General features: G+C 38.4%; 2 protein-coding genes across 2 annotated transcripts; both read right to left on the bottom strand.

Moving 5' to 3' along the window:
• Positions 1 to 10,019: 10,019 nt before the first annotated feature.
• Positions 10,020 to 11,038, bottom strand: LOC147419340 (uncharacterized). The gene is made up of 3 exons (XM_086505801.1): positions 10,991 to 11,038; positions 10,320 to 10,378; positions 10,020 to 10,233 (listed from the first exon to the last, which is right to left on the bottom strand). The coding sequence occupies exons 1-3, from the start codon at positions 11,033 to 11,035 to the stop codon at positions 10,020 to 10,022; spliced, it is 318 nt and encodes a 105-aa protein (XP_086361927.1). The 5' UTR covers positions 11,036 to 11,038.
• Positions 11,039 to 11,110: 72 nt separating this feature from the next.
• On the bottom strand, positions 11,111 to 11,939 carry LOC147419339 (uncharacterized). The gene is made up of 2 exons (XM_086505800.1): positions 11,453 to 11,939; positions 11,111 to 11,346 (listed from the first exon to the last, which is right to left on the bottom strand). The coding sequence occupies exons 1-2, from the start codon at positions 11,937 to 11,939 to the stop codon at positions 11,111 to 11,113; spliced, it is 723 nt and encodes a 240-aa protein (XP_086361926.1).
• Positions 11,940 to 13,594: the final 1,655 nt, after the last annotated feature.

The raw sequence follows: 13,594 nt of genomic DNA, 5'->3' as shown, positions 1-13,594 counted from the left end.
GATCCATTCTATTGACGACTTCTTGTATGGCCTTCATTGTTGAAATCTCCCTTCTTTCAATGGCATGTTGTTATTGCATGAACATTGAAAATGCTTGAAACATTTGCATTGTTGCTGGGTCAAAATGCATACCCTGTTGCTCAACATGATCACCCATGGTTATCCACAAAATCTCACCCTGGCAGTTTCGCGTCGGGTTCACCAAAAATATGTCGAGAAATTTGCGGTCTTGCCAAGAAAGCACCGGGCTTATAGCTGTGAGAGTTTGTGAGAGAACTCAACAAAAACTATATGAAGGAGTTAAACCATAGATGCCATGAAGACTAGGGTTTGGAAAGAGGTGCAATTAAAGAAGACTCACTCTTTCTCTCTTGCACTCACACACACAAAGAAAGAACACAAAAGAGAATGTCAAAACAATACGAAGATGAAAACATTAAGGCTATGGTCATATCGTATCATGGGTAATATGAAAGGGTTAATGGATGAGTTAATGGCATTCAATCTTGGCTGACCAAATAGGCTACGAATTGTTCTTTGGAATTGTAGTTTTGTGCTTACCATAATATATATATTTTGTCTAGTGATTGGGATTAATTGTGTATACAAATCCTCTTGGTTCATAGCAAGATAACTACGCTTACATCAAAAGAAAAATTATAGTCTATGAGAGGTAGTATGATGGGATCCGGTGATAGAAGTATTTCATTGAGCCTTTCAGGGCTGAAGAGAAACACTATACGTTGTTGATAGTGTATTTTACGGCTAATCCATACGTTAATTCTAATAGATCGTACAGAGTGAAAGCGATAGAAATGATCATCATGTGGGTTATTCATCTAAGATAGTATGTGAAAAATGTAGATATGAGAGAAGTGAAGAGATGAGAAGTTTCCCTCCCAAGCCCTATTCTTTCCCGAAGGCAATAAGGATACTGCGGGGAGAGATGTACCTGTAGCAAAGAGAACCTAGAGAGGATGAATTACTAAGAATGAGAGAGATAGGTTTGGTTAAGGAGATGAGATTAGATACATATATATATGTTGGATTAGAGATGAAAATGAAAACAACAAGAAATCAAGAAAACATCAATGTAGAACACATCTTACTTGAAACCCTTCGGCACCATTATTGATGGGAGAGAGAAGAAGAGGGGAGAACTCCACTTTGATTGATACGCCAAGTGCAAGACTTTCTTTGATTAGAGTTGATCTTCCAAGGATAGCGTACAAGAATGGCTAGTCTTCCTCTAGGAGAAAGTGTACGCTTGGGCTTATGTTAATGGCTAAGTACAATTAGGCATTACTACTCACTCCCTCAAGAATTCCTCTCATCAATGGCTTGAATGCTTGAGTTTTTTTTTTCAAGGAAGAAGAGTTCCCCTTTTATAGGTGAAGGGAACCCCCAAGGGTTTACACAAGAAGAGAGGAGCCAGTGTGAATAGGAATTGGAAAAGTTGGAAATGAGTTGTCCCTGCATGATGTGGGTAGACTGGGGTCCAGTATTTTGATCATATCTCCTCAACCATGGCTCCAAATAAAAAAGTAAAAATATGGGCAGAAACTTCATCTCATTAGCTAAGATTTTAATTTTAAAATCACTTTCCAATTCGGATTGGAACCTTGTGTAAAAAATTCATCAAAATAGGGTCCATTTCTGGCAGCAAAAGTCTTCCCGTGGTCCCCTTAGCCTAGACTTTCATTTAATTCCAAAGGACACCTCATGCCATATGAAAGCATGACATTGCTCCTTGACAAAGTTTTGTAATAATGCTTGCAATAATGCATTAAAATAAGTGTATCTTTGAAATCATGCCACCTAGTGTCCCACTAGGATTTGATTCCCTCCTAGTAGCTATTTAAAAAGAAATATAAGAAAAGTATAAATAATACATAGAATATATATATATTGGAGTTTAACCTAGATATAGGATCTAGCTAGGGTGTGAGATGATAATGAGATAGTAGAAATAAAGAATCAATGCTTTTTTCCCCAAGTTAAAGAGGCGGAGTTGTTGATGCTTTTCCCATAGTATTTTCTGATGGTAAAGTAAGAATAGGTTATCCTTGAGAAAAATAATAGGATGAGATAGAAGACTTATTATTATACTTAAATATGCATATGTACATTATAGGAAATATAATTATTATCTAAAAAATTACAAAATAGATCTTGTAGCATGCGTTCCCACTATGTACGTGTCACAGCACGATAGCGTATGATGTCTAACTGCTCAGATTTTGTCCAAACTTGATCCCAAGATTCTCCTAGGGCTGAGCAACCCAATGGTATGCTTAGATTTGAGTTTGGATGCCAATAGGTCAAGATTTGGGCTGCATAAGCTTCTAGTGCACTCCAAGAGTAGGATGTCTAACAACTCTTGTCTTTGCTTGGTAAATAGGCCAAACAAGGTCCAAATTCACTTTTGAAAAAAGTTGTGGAATCCTTGAGACACTGGGAACCTCCCAATATGAGCAAAGTAGAATTTTGACCACTTTATGACCCTGGAGACATCCTACGCGTAGGATGTCTTTTTGCTCCGTTTCAGCTCAAACTTGCAATGTAGCTTCCCCTTGATGTGCTAAACTCACAGCTACTTTTACTTTTTCATTCGAACACCTATAGGTTGGTTAAATGATCAAGAATCTGCTCTAGAAGCCTGATGTCTGTTTTGATGAATTCCCAAGTCAAATCAACTCCAAATTGGAACAAATTTTCCTAGGAGGCTTATCTAAGGCTATATGACAGCATGGTATGGTCACAGTAGAATTTTGGTTTCAAAATTATGCAGTAGACATCCTACGCGTAGGATGTCTTTTTGCTCAGAATGAACCCAAACTTGGACCAAAGATTCCCCTAGTCTTCAGCAATTCACTGGTACGCTTAGATTTGAGTTTGGATGTCAAAAGACCCCAAAACTAGCTATTTCTGCCTTTTTCAGTCAAAAATGATATAGTCTGTTCAATCTTTCTTTCACTGACCCAAATGAGATGAAATTTATCACATGCACTCAATACAACATTTAGAACATGCCTTTGGAGTCATCCTATGGTTTGGTCTCAAAATTAGGCCTTGGACACAATTTGGGTAGGATGTCTAGCAATTCTCGTCTTTTGGCTTTGATCTGTCAAAATTTGGTGAAATTTCCACTTTCCAGGTGAAAATAGGGTAGAACCTACCTTCTAAACACACTGGTAATCTCATATTTTCCAAAAAGTGCCCAGATCACCCTGTAGACATCCTACACGTAGGATGTCTACTGCTCATTTTTTTAGATGAACTGTCCCTGATGCTTCCTTATGCTCTCAGCAAGTGCAAGTATGCTTCACAATTGCAAAAACATGCAAAAATCACTCAATTTAAGCCTTTTCTGAAATTTTACGTTTTCTGACTCCGCCTTTTGTCTTTTGGTCAACAAAAATAGGGAAAAGCACTCAATTCAATATGTTACTAGGGTAGAACCTACCCTCTGAACCCACTAGTAACCTCAGTTTTCCCAAATTCCTTGCTAAAAGTACCCTGGAGACATCCTACGCGTAGAATGTCTACTGTCTTAAACTGCAATTTTTTTCTAGCAGTAGTATTCCCTATGCTCTGAAGATCTCTCAACAATAATCACAGAAACTTTTGGACTTCAAATCAACTTCCAAACACAATTTATAGTCTTTCCTACTTAGCGTTTTCCCCTTCTCTGATGAGCCTAACAGAAAATAAGACATGTATAAAGTACTCTAGATCAGCAATCAAGATATCCTACTTACCCTACTCCTACTCATCAATGTGAGATGGTGATTTTGATGTCTTGGTTGCTTCCTAGCCTCACACGGACTCTCAAGTCAACCTACCACCACATCTACCACTCCAACTCCTACTCTCTACACCCCAACCTACTACTACCTAATACTACCTAAGACGGAAGATCCAGGCTAGACACACGCTCCCTAGACTCCTCCTAAGACCTAGAGATTCCACCACCCTCTGATCCTATCTAAATGTAAAATAGTACTCTGGCAAGCCATAGGGACCTCTATCCTCAAGGACTAGTCTCGGTCACCTACTAAGGGCCCTCGTCCCCGCTAGAGCGGCGCCAATGTTGGATGGGTACGCCGCGACGGACGTCAGCATAGCGAGAACTCACCTAACATATAATGTCAACTGAGGACGAAGCTCGACCCGTAGGCGCATGGAAGCAAGCAAAGGGTGTCAACCTCTACTCGACCGACTAATGACTACTTTCTACAGAGATGAAAGGTTGACCTTTCAACACCCTTCCAATGTGTCAGACCAAAGGCTTTGTCTTGCATATTGTTGGTGTTGATGTGAGAAGAAACATTTACTCGTCTAAGGTTGGCATTAGGAATGTCCAGCTTCGGCAGCTTTTCCTCAGGCTCTATGTCAACCTTTTCTCTTGTGCATGTTAATCTCCACTTGTCCACAATAAAGGGACTAAGCACAACTATAGACATGTTTCCCTCTTCATCAAAATGCCAATTTCCACTATAATCTAAGGGCACTACAAGTTTAAGCTCACTAGGCCTCTCTTCAATTTTGACGCAATAACAATCCATAACATCTTTATAGATCTGAGTACCCTAATCATTTTCAAATTGATATTACAGGTGCAAAAGTTTTTGGTTTGGTGCAGGCTGTGACGGTTCCGCTCTCATTTTGGTTTGTTCCTTGAAACTTACACCTATGGATCCCTCAGTCATATAGGTAAATGATCTTGTTGAAGAAGGATCAGAAATAATTTCCTCTAATATTGGCTCTAAGGTAGGTATGGTCCCTTTATTGACACTACCATTAATTGAAATATGGCTTGCTTGGTCTCTAGCAAAATGGTTTCCTACTAGTAAAGCTTGCTTGATCGCAAATACATCAAGAAAATGAAGTTTGTAGAACCCTGACGTGTTACCTTTTATGGTGCATTGATCCCTCGAATCAAGAGCAAATTGTGTTGCAACTCTGACTCCCACAACTTGTACAAAAATCACTTGGTGGCTATAGCTTTACATTTGTTGGGTCAGTCAAAATCTACTCGAATCAAGATTTTATCAAACTTTTGACACAACTCCTACTTTGCTTGTAGCATGCACAAAAAAAAAAACTCCAAATTGAATTTTGAAAACATCACTATGCTACCAAGGACTAGTGCTAACTTTGGTACCACCCTGTGCTCTTTCTCTGGCAGGGGGTCATGGATCATGATCCATGTTCCTCAGTGTCAAAATAACTTGAAACTTGGCAGACAGGTCTATCACAGTCTCCCGATCCCTGTTATATGATTTTTAGGTGGTTTCATCTCCCTTAGGTCTCCCATAGGTCACTTTGTCTATCCTGCAATTTTTCTTTTTGAATGACTCTGTTCTTGTTTGACCCTCTTCTTGAGGTGTTTTGGTACCCTTGTTTTTGGATAAGTTGTTTGTGTTGATCTCTATTACAAGGCTGTAAGGTCACAATCCCAAAATCTAGCAGGGGGACATGGATCATGATCCATGTTCCATCAGATCTGAACCCCAAACTTGGTATGGTGACTACTTGAAGTCTATGGAGTCTACCTATCCAATTATTTTTGAAAACCTTTCTCTTTGCCAAAACTAAAATTTGTGGTTGTTTGCGATTTTTGACTTTCAGCTTGTATTTTGGTGTTTGGTTCAACTTTTTGTTGTTTCTTGCTATGATTACCTTTACAAAAGTTGTTCCAAATTATGTCAGCTACTCACTGCCTAAATCTCAGTCTTAGATGCTTGATTTGTTCATGGATCACAATCCATGTTCAAACTCATCTGGTCATGAAATTTGTTCAGCTGTATGCATATCCCCTGTAGAGGTGAGATGTTCACTTATTTTTTAGTTTGGACACCAAAAAGTCAAAAAGACCCATTTTTTTCTATTTTCAAGGTTTGTGTACTTTCTGCCCAATTTCTTGATTTGGATGAGTATGATGTGTCAATTTTTCACCAAAAGTGTGTATCTAGAGATTTGGAACCCCACAGAACCCTCTAGTATCAGTTTCTGTCCAAATTATCTCAGATGATCATGGATCGCAATCCATGTTCCTGCACATCTTGGCCTAAAATTTTCCATATCAGCTTTCTTTAGCTTGGTTCACCCCTTTTTCCACTTATTTTTGGGTTTGCATGTACTCTTTAGCTCCAACCATCAAATTTCCAAGATTTTAAAGTTCATGATCTCAGCAACCAAAATATGGTTTTGATAGGGTTTTTTGGTCCTTTTTGCTCAATTTGATGGTTATAGATGTTACCTAACCTACTCCTAATTGCAAAATTGAGTCCTATGACTAAACAACAACAAATGGTGTAAAATTGGAAGAAAAAAGAAATATGGAATAGTACTTTCAAAACATCAGAGAATATGCAAAATGAAATGCTTTTGTATCTCACTCACAACTCCTAATACCTCTCAAGAGTAGACCTAGCAAGTCCCCCACTTCTAGCCTCTACCGAGCACTAAACCCTGTGTCTAGTTGCTTGACTACTAAAGTATAAATGAATTGGAAATGAAAATAAAAAATACATGCATTGACATTGATTATACTTGAATGAAAGAGCAATAGACAAGGAACACATTGCAAGTTTCTTAATTGAAATGTGATTGCTAGATCTCAAAATACGAGGATTACAAGGCGCATGAAAGTAGCCGCTCTCAGTCGTACGCTCCAAAACTAAAAACTTTGATAATGATAAGTGTCCCTTTTGCACTTTAAAAAATGAGTTTTATGCCTAGGGCTCACTTGGCCAGTGGGGGCTGACTTTACAAGGCTCATACTCATTTATAAATTATACAACTTGGATGTAGCATATGCAAATTGAAGGTGATATAAATAAAATCAGAGGCTTTCATATACTTACAGAAGCTTTTTAAAAAATAATGGACATCAAAATTTGGGGCTCAAAATGAAGAGGTCAACTTGAAGGGTGCCAGTCTGGTTTGACTGCCAATAGCTTTGAATGAGCATTAGATATTATCTTCTCCGAGAGGAAAAAGCTACATGCATATATTTGTAGTAAGAGCCTCATCACATTGTTGCCTTTTATTCTTTGCATCATTGTCAAAATCTCATCAATGTATTTTGCATCTTGAACTTGTAGCCAAAGTGTGTATAAAGATATTGACCATTGTGCATGGTTTAGGGTTGATTCCCTTGTTGGCCTTGTCTTCAAAAAATGTAGATGTAGGGGTAGCTCTCATTCTAGCTTCGCCAAACCCTCAAATGTAGCAACAACTCTTGATTTTATGGATGCTTCAAAATTTGATTTCTCTCTTGTCCACATAGGCTCTCCTATTGTAGCCAACTTCAAGACTTTAGCTACAACATCCCTTGTGCTTTTGACTTTTACCTTTTCATCATTGTGATCAAGAGTTCCATCCTCCTTGATGGTAGATAAGAGCTCATGTGCTCCTCCCTAATCTACTCCTCATGGTGCTCACTTAAAATATCCTTGATGAAGCCCCAACTCCGGAAGATGTTCTTTACTTGTGTCACCTTGGTAGATTTTCCCACTCCTTCAGAATAACTCAAACTTCAATGGTTGTTTCCTTTGCATCTTTAAACTTTACTTGTAATATAGTTATGGAGTTGACTCTAACTCAGTGTTCTTTATCTAGCTAGCAAGTCGTTGCCTGCCAAATAGACTCGTCTTCTAGCTAGTATGGGGGAAGATATGCTAGCCTTTCTTGATGAATTTCATCTTGGTAGTGCCCTTATCAATCCCAACATGGTTCATGTAATGGTCAATTAATTAGCAAACCATGTTAACGCAAATTTTTAGACTTTAGAGTGTTTTCGCTACAAATTTTTGTTATCATAGTGAATCATTGAATGCAACTTCTCAGACATTTTTTAACACAAAAAATGGAGTCTTACAAGTTGGCGAGCAAGTTTTCCCGAGCGAGAAAAAAATCGAGCGAGTCTCTCAATAAGTGATAATAAGAGAATAGAGATGGGCCTAGAGTATAGCAAAGACATAATTAAAGAAACATTACAAACCGCATTGTGGACCTATCCTTGCATACATGAGAGAAAAAAGTAGGTACACAATAATATATGTGATACTTATTAGAGATGCTGAGAAAACATTACCAAACCCCTATCTACATTACTGAACCTCTATCTGGATCAATAATCAAAGCCATATTACACCATTGTTCAAAGTTACATACAAATTATTAACTTGAAGCACACTCATCATCTATGAAGCGATGCCTTCTTCGAGGCCTATTAATCAAAGAAACCTTACAAACTGCATTGTGGACCCATCCTTGCATACATGAGTGAAAAAAGTAGGTACACAATAATATATGTGATACTTATTAGAGATGCTGAGAAAACATTACCAAACCCCTATCTACATTACTGAACTCCTATCTAGATCAATAATCTAAGCCATATTACACCATTGTTCAAAGTTACATACAAATTATTAACTTGAAGCACCCTCATCATCTATGAAGCAATGCCTTCTTCAAGGCCTTTTAATTAAAGAAACATTACAAACCGCATTGTGGACCCATCCTTGCATACATGAGTGAAAAAAGTAGGTATACAATAATATATGTGATACTCATTAGAGATGCTGAGAAAACATTACCAAACCCCTATCTACATTCTTGAATCCCTATCTGGATCAATAATCAAAGCCATATTACACCATTGTTCAAAGTTAAATACAAATTATTAACTTGAAGCACACTCATCATCTATGAAGTGATGCCTTCTTCGAGGCCTATCTTTTGGACGACCATCATAACGTGGCTCCAATGTCATACGTCTCGCGTCCGCCTCGATGTATTCAGGTAATGCACTTCAAAGAAACAAAATACACACAATTTCAATTCAACAGAACAACAATGGCCTATAATATCATAAGCACAAAAACCTACAAGAGGTAATAGCAATGTTTATCCATAAGTCATAGAATGATAGGGAAGACAACAAAAAGATAATCAACCACAAATGTCCGCTACCATAACACAAACAAAATAAATACTATGAATGTCTTGTGCTAAGTCGAGTGGGAATCTCACAAATCATCAAAAGGGTTCCCACCCACGGGTCGGTCTCCATCGTCCACTACATCTATGGATGTGGTTGCGTCCTCTCTCCCTCGCTTCCTTGGTCGAAGCAAGGGTTGCAAGCAAGTAGAAACAAGTGCCTCATCAAAATCTAGGGATGCACATGCACGACCAGAGGCCAAACAACCTGTCAAAATAGGAGCCGTCCCACATCCAAACTCAAGACATAACCCCCTAGGACGACACAACAACTCAATGAAACATGCCACAAAAGTATGGCTCTTTTGCGTAGACCCTCTCCATGGCAATCCGGAGTCCATAAAAGCTCGACCAAAATATGGCAAATAGTGATGCATAGTGCTATCCATGGCAGTCATTCCTAGACCATGAAACAAAGAAGCACTCTCTGCAATGTAAAGAGGTGGAGGTGTTCCGGGCTTGTGGACCAAGAACATAATAGAAGTGTCGCACTACAAGGAAAAAAAAGTTAAGGGTATATGCAAAGAGATAATGACTTTAACTTAGAAGTTTGAGAGGGTCGACGAGATGGTAGAGGATGAGAAGATGGAGCAACAACATCTGTGGCTTTGGGTAGTGGAAGATCTTTGAATGTGACTCCTGTAGACTACACATTATGAAACTCTCTCTCTCTAGCAAGGACATGGCCTCTATCCATGTCGATCCACCAAGGACAATGCTCAAGCTCCCACTGCGAGAGTTGATGCATGGTCGGTGGATACATGCATCCCTCCCCGCTCTCAATGTGAGTCCAAGAACGTGCAAGCACAGGTATTGCAGCAATGTGATGCATGGTCAAGAGGTGAGCAAAGTATCTACAAAAACCATCAAAGAATTATTATAATCTCAAACAAGTTGCAATATGCAACATTAGTTGAAGCCCATTTTATGATACAAAAATAGTCAAAACATTATCTACCTGTAAACTAGTCGCTGAGAAGCCATGCGAGAGTAGTCAATCCTCTTTAAGGTTGCAACTCTACGTCCTTTGTTTTGTTCTCCAAAGCCACCTCTAGAGGAAACAAAAATTTCCTTCCCTCCACCACAATCTCGGTGTAGTACATATCCATGGTGCACGAGGGAGGAATATCAATCCCTCCTGGCACATCCACATAGTCTACAAGAAGCTTCTTAGATTTATCTAAGATCCTCTGCAAAGCTCCCTCTCGTTTTAGCCACCTTTCACCCAAAGCATGCAAAAAAAATCAAACAAATAACTCAACATCAACAATTTCTTGATAAACTATTTGCATCCAGAAGCTCACCCTCGAAACTTGTGGTCTCCTTTGACCATGCAATAAGCTGCACGGGTGATCTTGCTTGCCTCTAGTAATGACACCCATAAGATTTTATTTTCTATGGAAGCATCATGTAGAGCAATCAAGTTTAGTTTCTCAAGAGTAGCCCAACTATCTTCCCCCCATTGAAGGCTCATCACACGATCAAACCAATCCTTCCCTAACCTTGGGTCAACGATGTTGAGAATCTACCGAACAAGAATGTTAGGTAATTGAAATCACCTCTCACCATAGATCAAAGAAAACACTAAGAAATGGTTATATACCTTTCCTACACGATCCGAAAACTTATAATAAAGATCATGCATGATCTTAACCTCTTCTTTTTTCAAGTCCTCGCTAGAAATCAATGGTTTCTTGCTTTCTAACTTAGTGTGTAGTTCTTTCGACATTTGAACCTTCAAAATAAACCAATTCTTTTCAGAACAAAAAGCTTCCATTAAAGAAAACAAAAAAGAGATACAATGGCAAGCACACTTACATCAAAAAGAAGTCTAGCTATATATCTTCGTGTTAGAGGATGCCATGGCTCCTATCCCTTTGTGGTTCTCTTCCGCATAGTGTCAATCAATTTTTGGTCATTCTCCGGCAATGCACGAAGGTAATCCTCATGATCCGTAGAGCAATGGACAATTTACCAACTCATCTCGTAGATGAGATGACACTAGAGCATGGGTGTTCATACTGATTAAAATATTAGTAAGTTGATTAACCTTCAAACATATAAAGTTTATCTACGAACAAGAATATAGTTGCACTCACACATTCATGCATTGCAAGCTCGTCAATAATGCTATTTTGGAAACCTTTGTAGGGTCGATGATGGTACACAAGACCCTACAATGCTTCTCTCTGCTATTGGAAAACATTTCTCTGATTGCTGCTTGCCATGCTACTTTCCTGTGATTTCCTTCCCACACATAGAACATTCTACCACGCAGTGACTCTAGTTGAGGCTGCAAAGCTAACTCCTCTTCATAATCTTTATTTATGTCTTTCCAAATAGGGTCCCAAGTGTCAACAATATCGGGTATTTTTTAAAAAAAACAAGACTCCAGAAAATTTCAAACAACTAAAAGAAAAACAAAAAAAACCAATACACAAAATCACTCTAAAATAATAATGATTACCTGTCAACAATGTTTGTTCCTTTTGACATGTTTGCAGTGAAACAATAAAGGCACCTTTTTCCTTTATGTAACCCTCTCTGGCAAATGCATCTTTTAATCCAGAAACGTCCGATCGAAGGCCACGGACACGAGCATATGGAATAAGTCTACACAAAGGCACTAGTGGACACTCAAAACAACTAAAAACCCTTGTGGTTTTGAGAATGTCATCTCCTCTATCCATATGCAAATGACTATCATCTTCAAAATCAGCAGATGATGCAACGTCAGGTGCAATATGAAATGGAACCAATTCCAAAGCTGCCTCTTGTCTAGCTATTTGAGCATCAACTTCATTCATTGACCCTAAGCCAATGTCAGTACTTTCGCTCTCATCACCAATATTATCATTGTCATCAAAGTCCTCTGTGATTGCCACAGAGCTCACTTGATCACTGCAAATTGGATCAATAGTCATAGGTCCTTTTCCCTTTCGACGAGAACATCTCTCAATTGGAGGACTATAGACATATTTTCACATAAAATAATTAATAACCCTTTCAAAATAACTTTTACCAAAACAATCATAATGAACTATTATTTGTTTGAGGTATAACCAAGAAATGGTATTTTCATTCTCAAAGTAGGACCATTTTCCTATTAAATCCACAATGTCACCCAATAAGGCACACCTTAAATCAATTCAAAGCTTTTGATTACGTAACACATTCAATTTCATAGAAACACACTGGATGTTTATGTCCTTCAAACAAGATTAAATAACCAAATTTAAGAATGTCAACTTCTTAGTATAAACTGGATTTGATTAACAATTGCTCATAACAATCTGCTTTTTGGCAAAATCATGACATTTACATCAATTGTTGACACTAGAATAGATATCAATATTTGACAAACAAAAGAGAATGTATAATCATACAAAAACATAGTCGAGAACTTTTGCTTTACTTTAAAAACAGGAAAATTTACCAAATATCCCTCTAATTTCAAAATCTTGCAAAGCACCCCAAATATTGGGTCATTTTTTCCAAAATGCCCTTCAAATTTATCGAAATATGTGTGACCAATTACATGACAAATTTTGGACAATATTTGAATAACCTAGACAAAATAGATACACTGGGATTTTGCATTTTGGGAATTCTCAGAAATTAGATATATATTTTTGGTAGTTTTGGTGATTTTTTATTAAAAACATCATGCAAAAAAAAGGCCCCTCACTCGCCCTTGAAGCTGGATAGCTGTCGGAACTGTTCCGCGCCGGCACGGAACAGTTCCGACAGCTATCCAGCTTTAAGGGCGAGTGAGGGGCCTTTTTTTCTGGCACGATTTTTTAAAAGAAAAATTAGGAAAAAATCTGACCTGCAATTGGTTGGCCGGTGTCGTGGCGGCATTCTGAGGTCTGATCCTTGGTCAGGAGGGGGAACGCAAGCGGTAAGACTTGAGTCCTGCTTGAACTCTGCATTACATAGAGTATTGCATCACATAACAATATATCAATAATTTATGAAAAAATACCTTCTTGAGCATTTCCGATGTTGCTCTACAGCTTGCATCAGACTAAGTGATTCGTTGCTGCAACCATTCCGCGCCGACGCGGAATGGTTGCAGTAGGGAACCAGTTGTGAAGCTTGTGGTATTGGGCAAGCCGCAGCCGGCAATAGCTTAGTAGATTAGAACTGCATGAATCTCTCACCTGCGGCCTTAACTGCATGACTCTCTCACCTACGGCCTTAACTGCATGAATCTCTCTCAAATGCAACCCTTACCATATAATATTTCAATATTCAAGCTTAACACTAGAATGGTAACCTAACAGGACATAAAAGTGTCCTTTCAGGGTTTTGGGAAAAAATTCCAAAACCATATTAGATCCACTCATTTTGAAAAATCCTTTCATGAGCTTATAGTTCAATAACTACTACATATGGAAAAAATGAGAAACTTGTAATTTTTCTCATCCCTTGGTCACTACAAGCCTCCAAAGTTGATGGACCAATGCATTTTGCCCAAAACAGCAATTTCTTACGGTTGATTGCATATAAATAAGAGTGGGGATTTTTGTAGGAAATGAGATAAAAAGCCCCGTTAACTTCAATGGGTTGGTGACCA

The sequence above is a fragment of the Adiantum capillus-veneris genome, chromosome 29 (assembly GCF_014529385.1).
Source record: "Adiantum capillus-veneris isolate H3 chromosome 29, ASM1452938v2, whole genome shotgun sequence".
Classification (NCBI taxonomy): Eukaryota; Viridiplantae; Streptophyta; class Polypodiopsida; order Polypodiales; family Pteridaceae; genus Adiantum; species Adiantum capillus-veneris.
This window is presented reverse-complemented; position numbering and strand designations above follow the sequence as displayed.

Bases quoted from the DNA above. Each gene is read 5' to 3' on its own strand.
- LOC147419340 (XM_086505801.1), bottom strand. From the start codon at position 11,035: ATGAACACCCATGCTCTAGTGTCATCTCATCTACGAGATGAGTTG. The intron at 10,379-10,990 runs GTAAATTGTCCA...TCATTACTAGAG, and splicing joins CTCATCTACGAGATGAGTTG to GCAAGCAAGATCACCCGTGC. The intron at 10,234-10,319 runs GTGAGCTTCTGG...TTTGGGTGAAAG, and splicing joins GGAGACCACAAGTTTCGAGG to GTGGCTAAAACGAGAGGGAG.
- LOC147419339 (XM_086505800.1), bottom strand. From the start codon at position 11,939: ATGACTATTGATCCAATTTGCAGTGATCAAGTGAGCTCTGTGGCAATC. The intron at 11,347-11,452 runs GTATTGGTTTTT...CTATTTGGAAAG, and splicing joins TTATTTTAGAGTGATTTTGT to ACATAAATAAAGATTATGAA.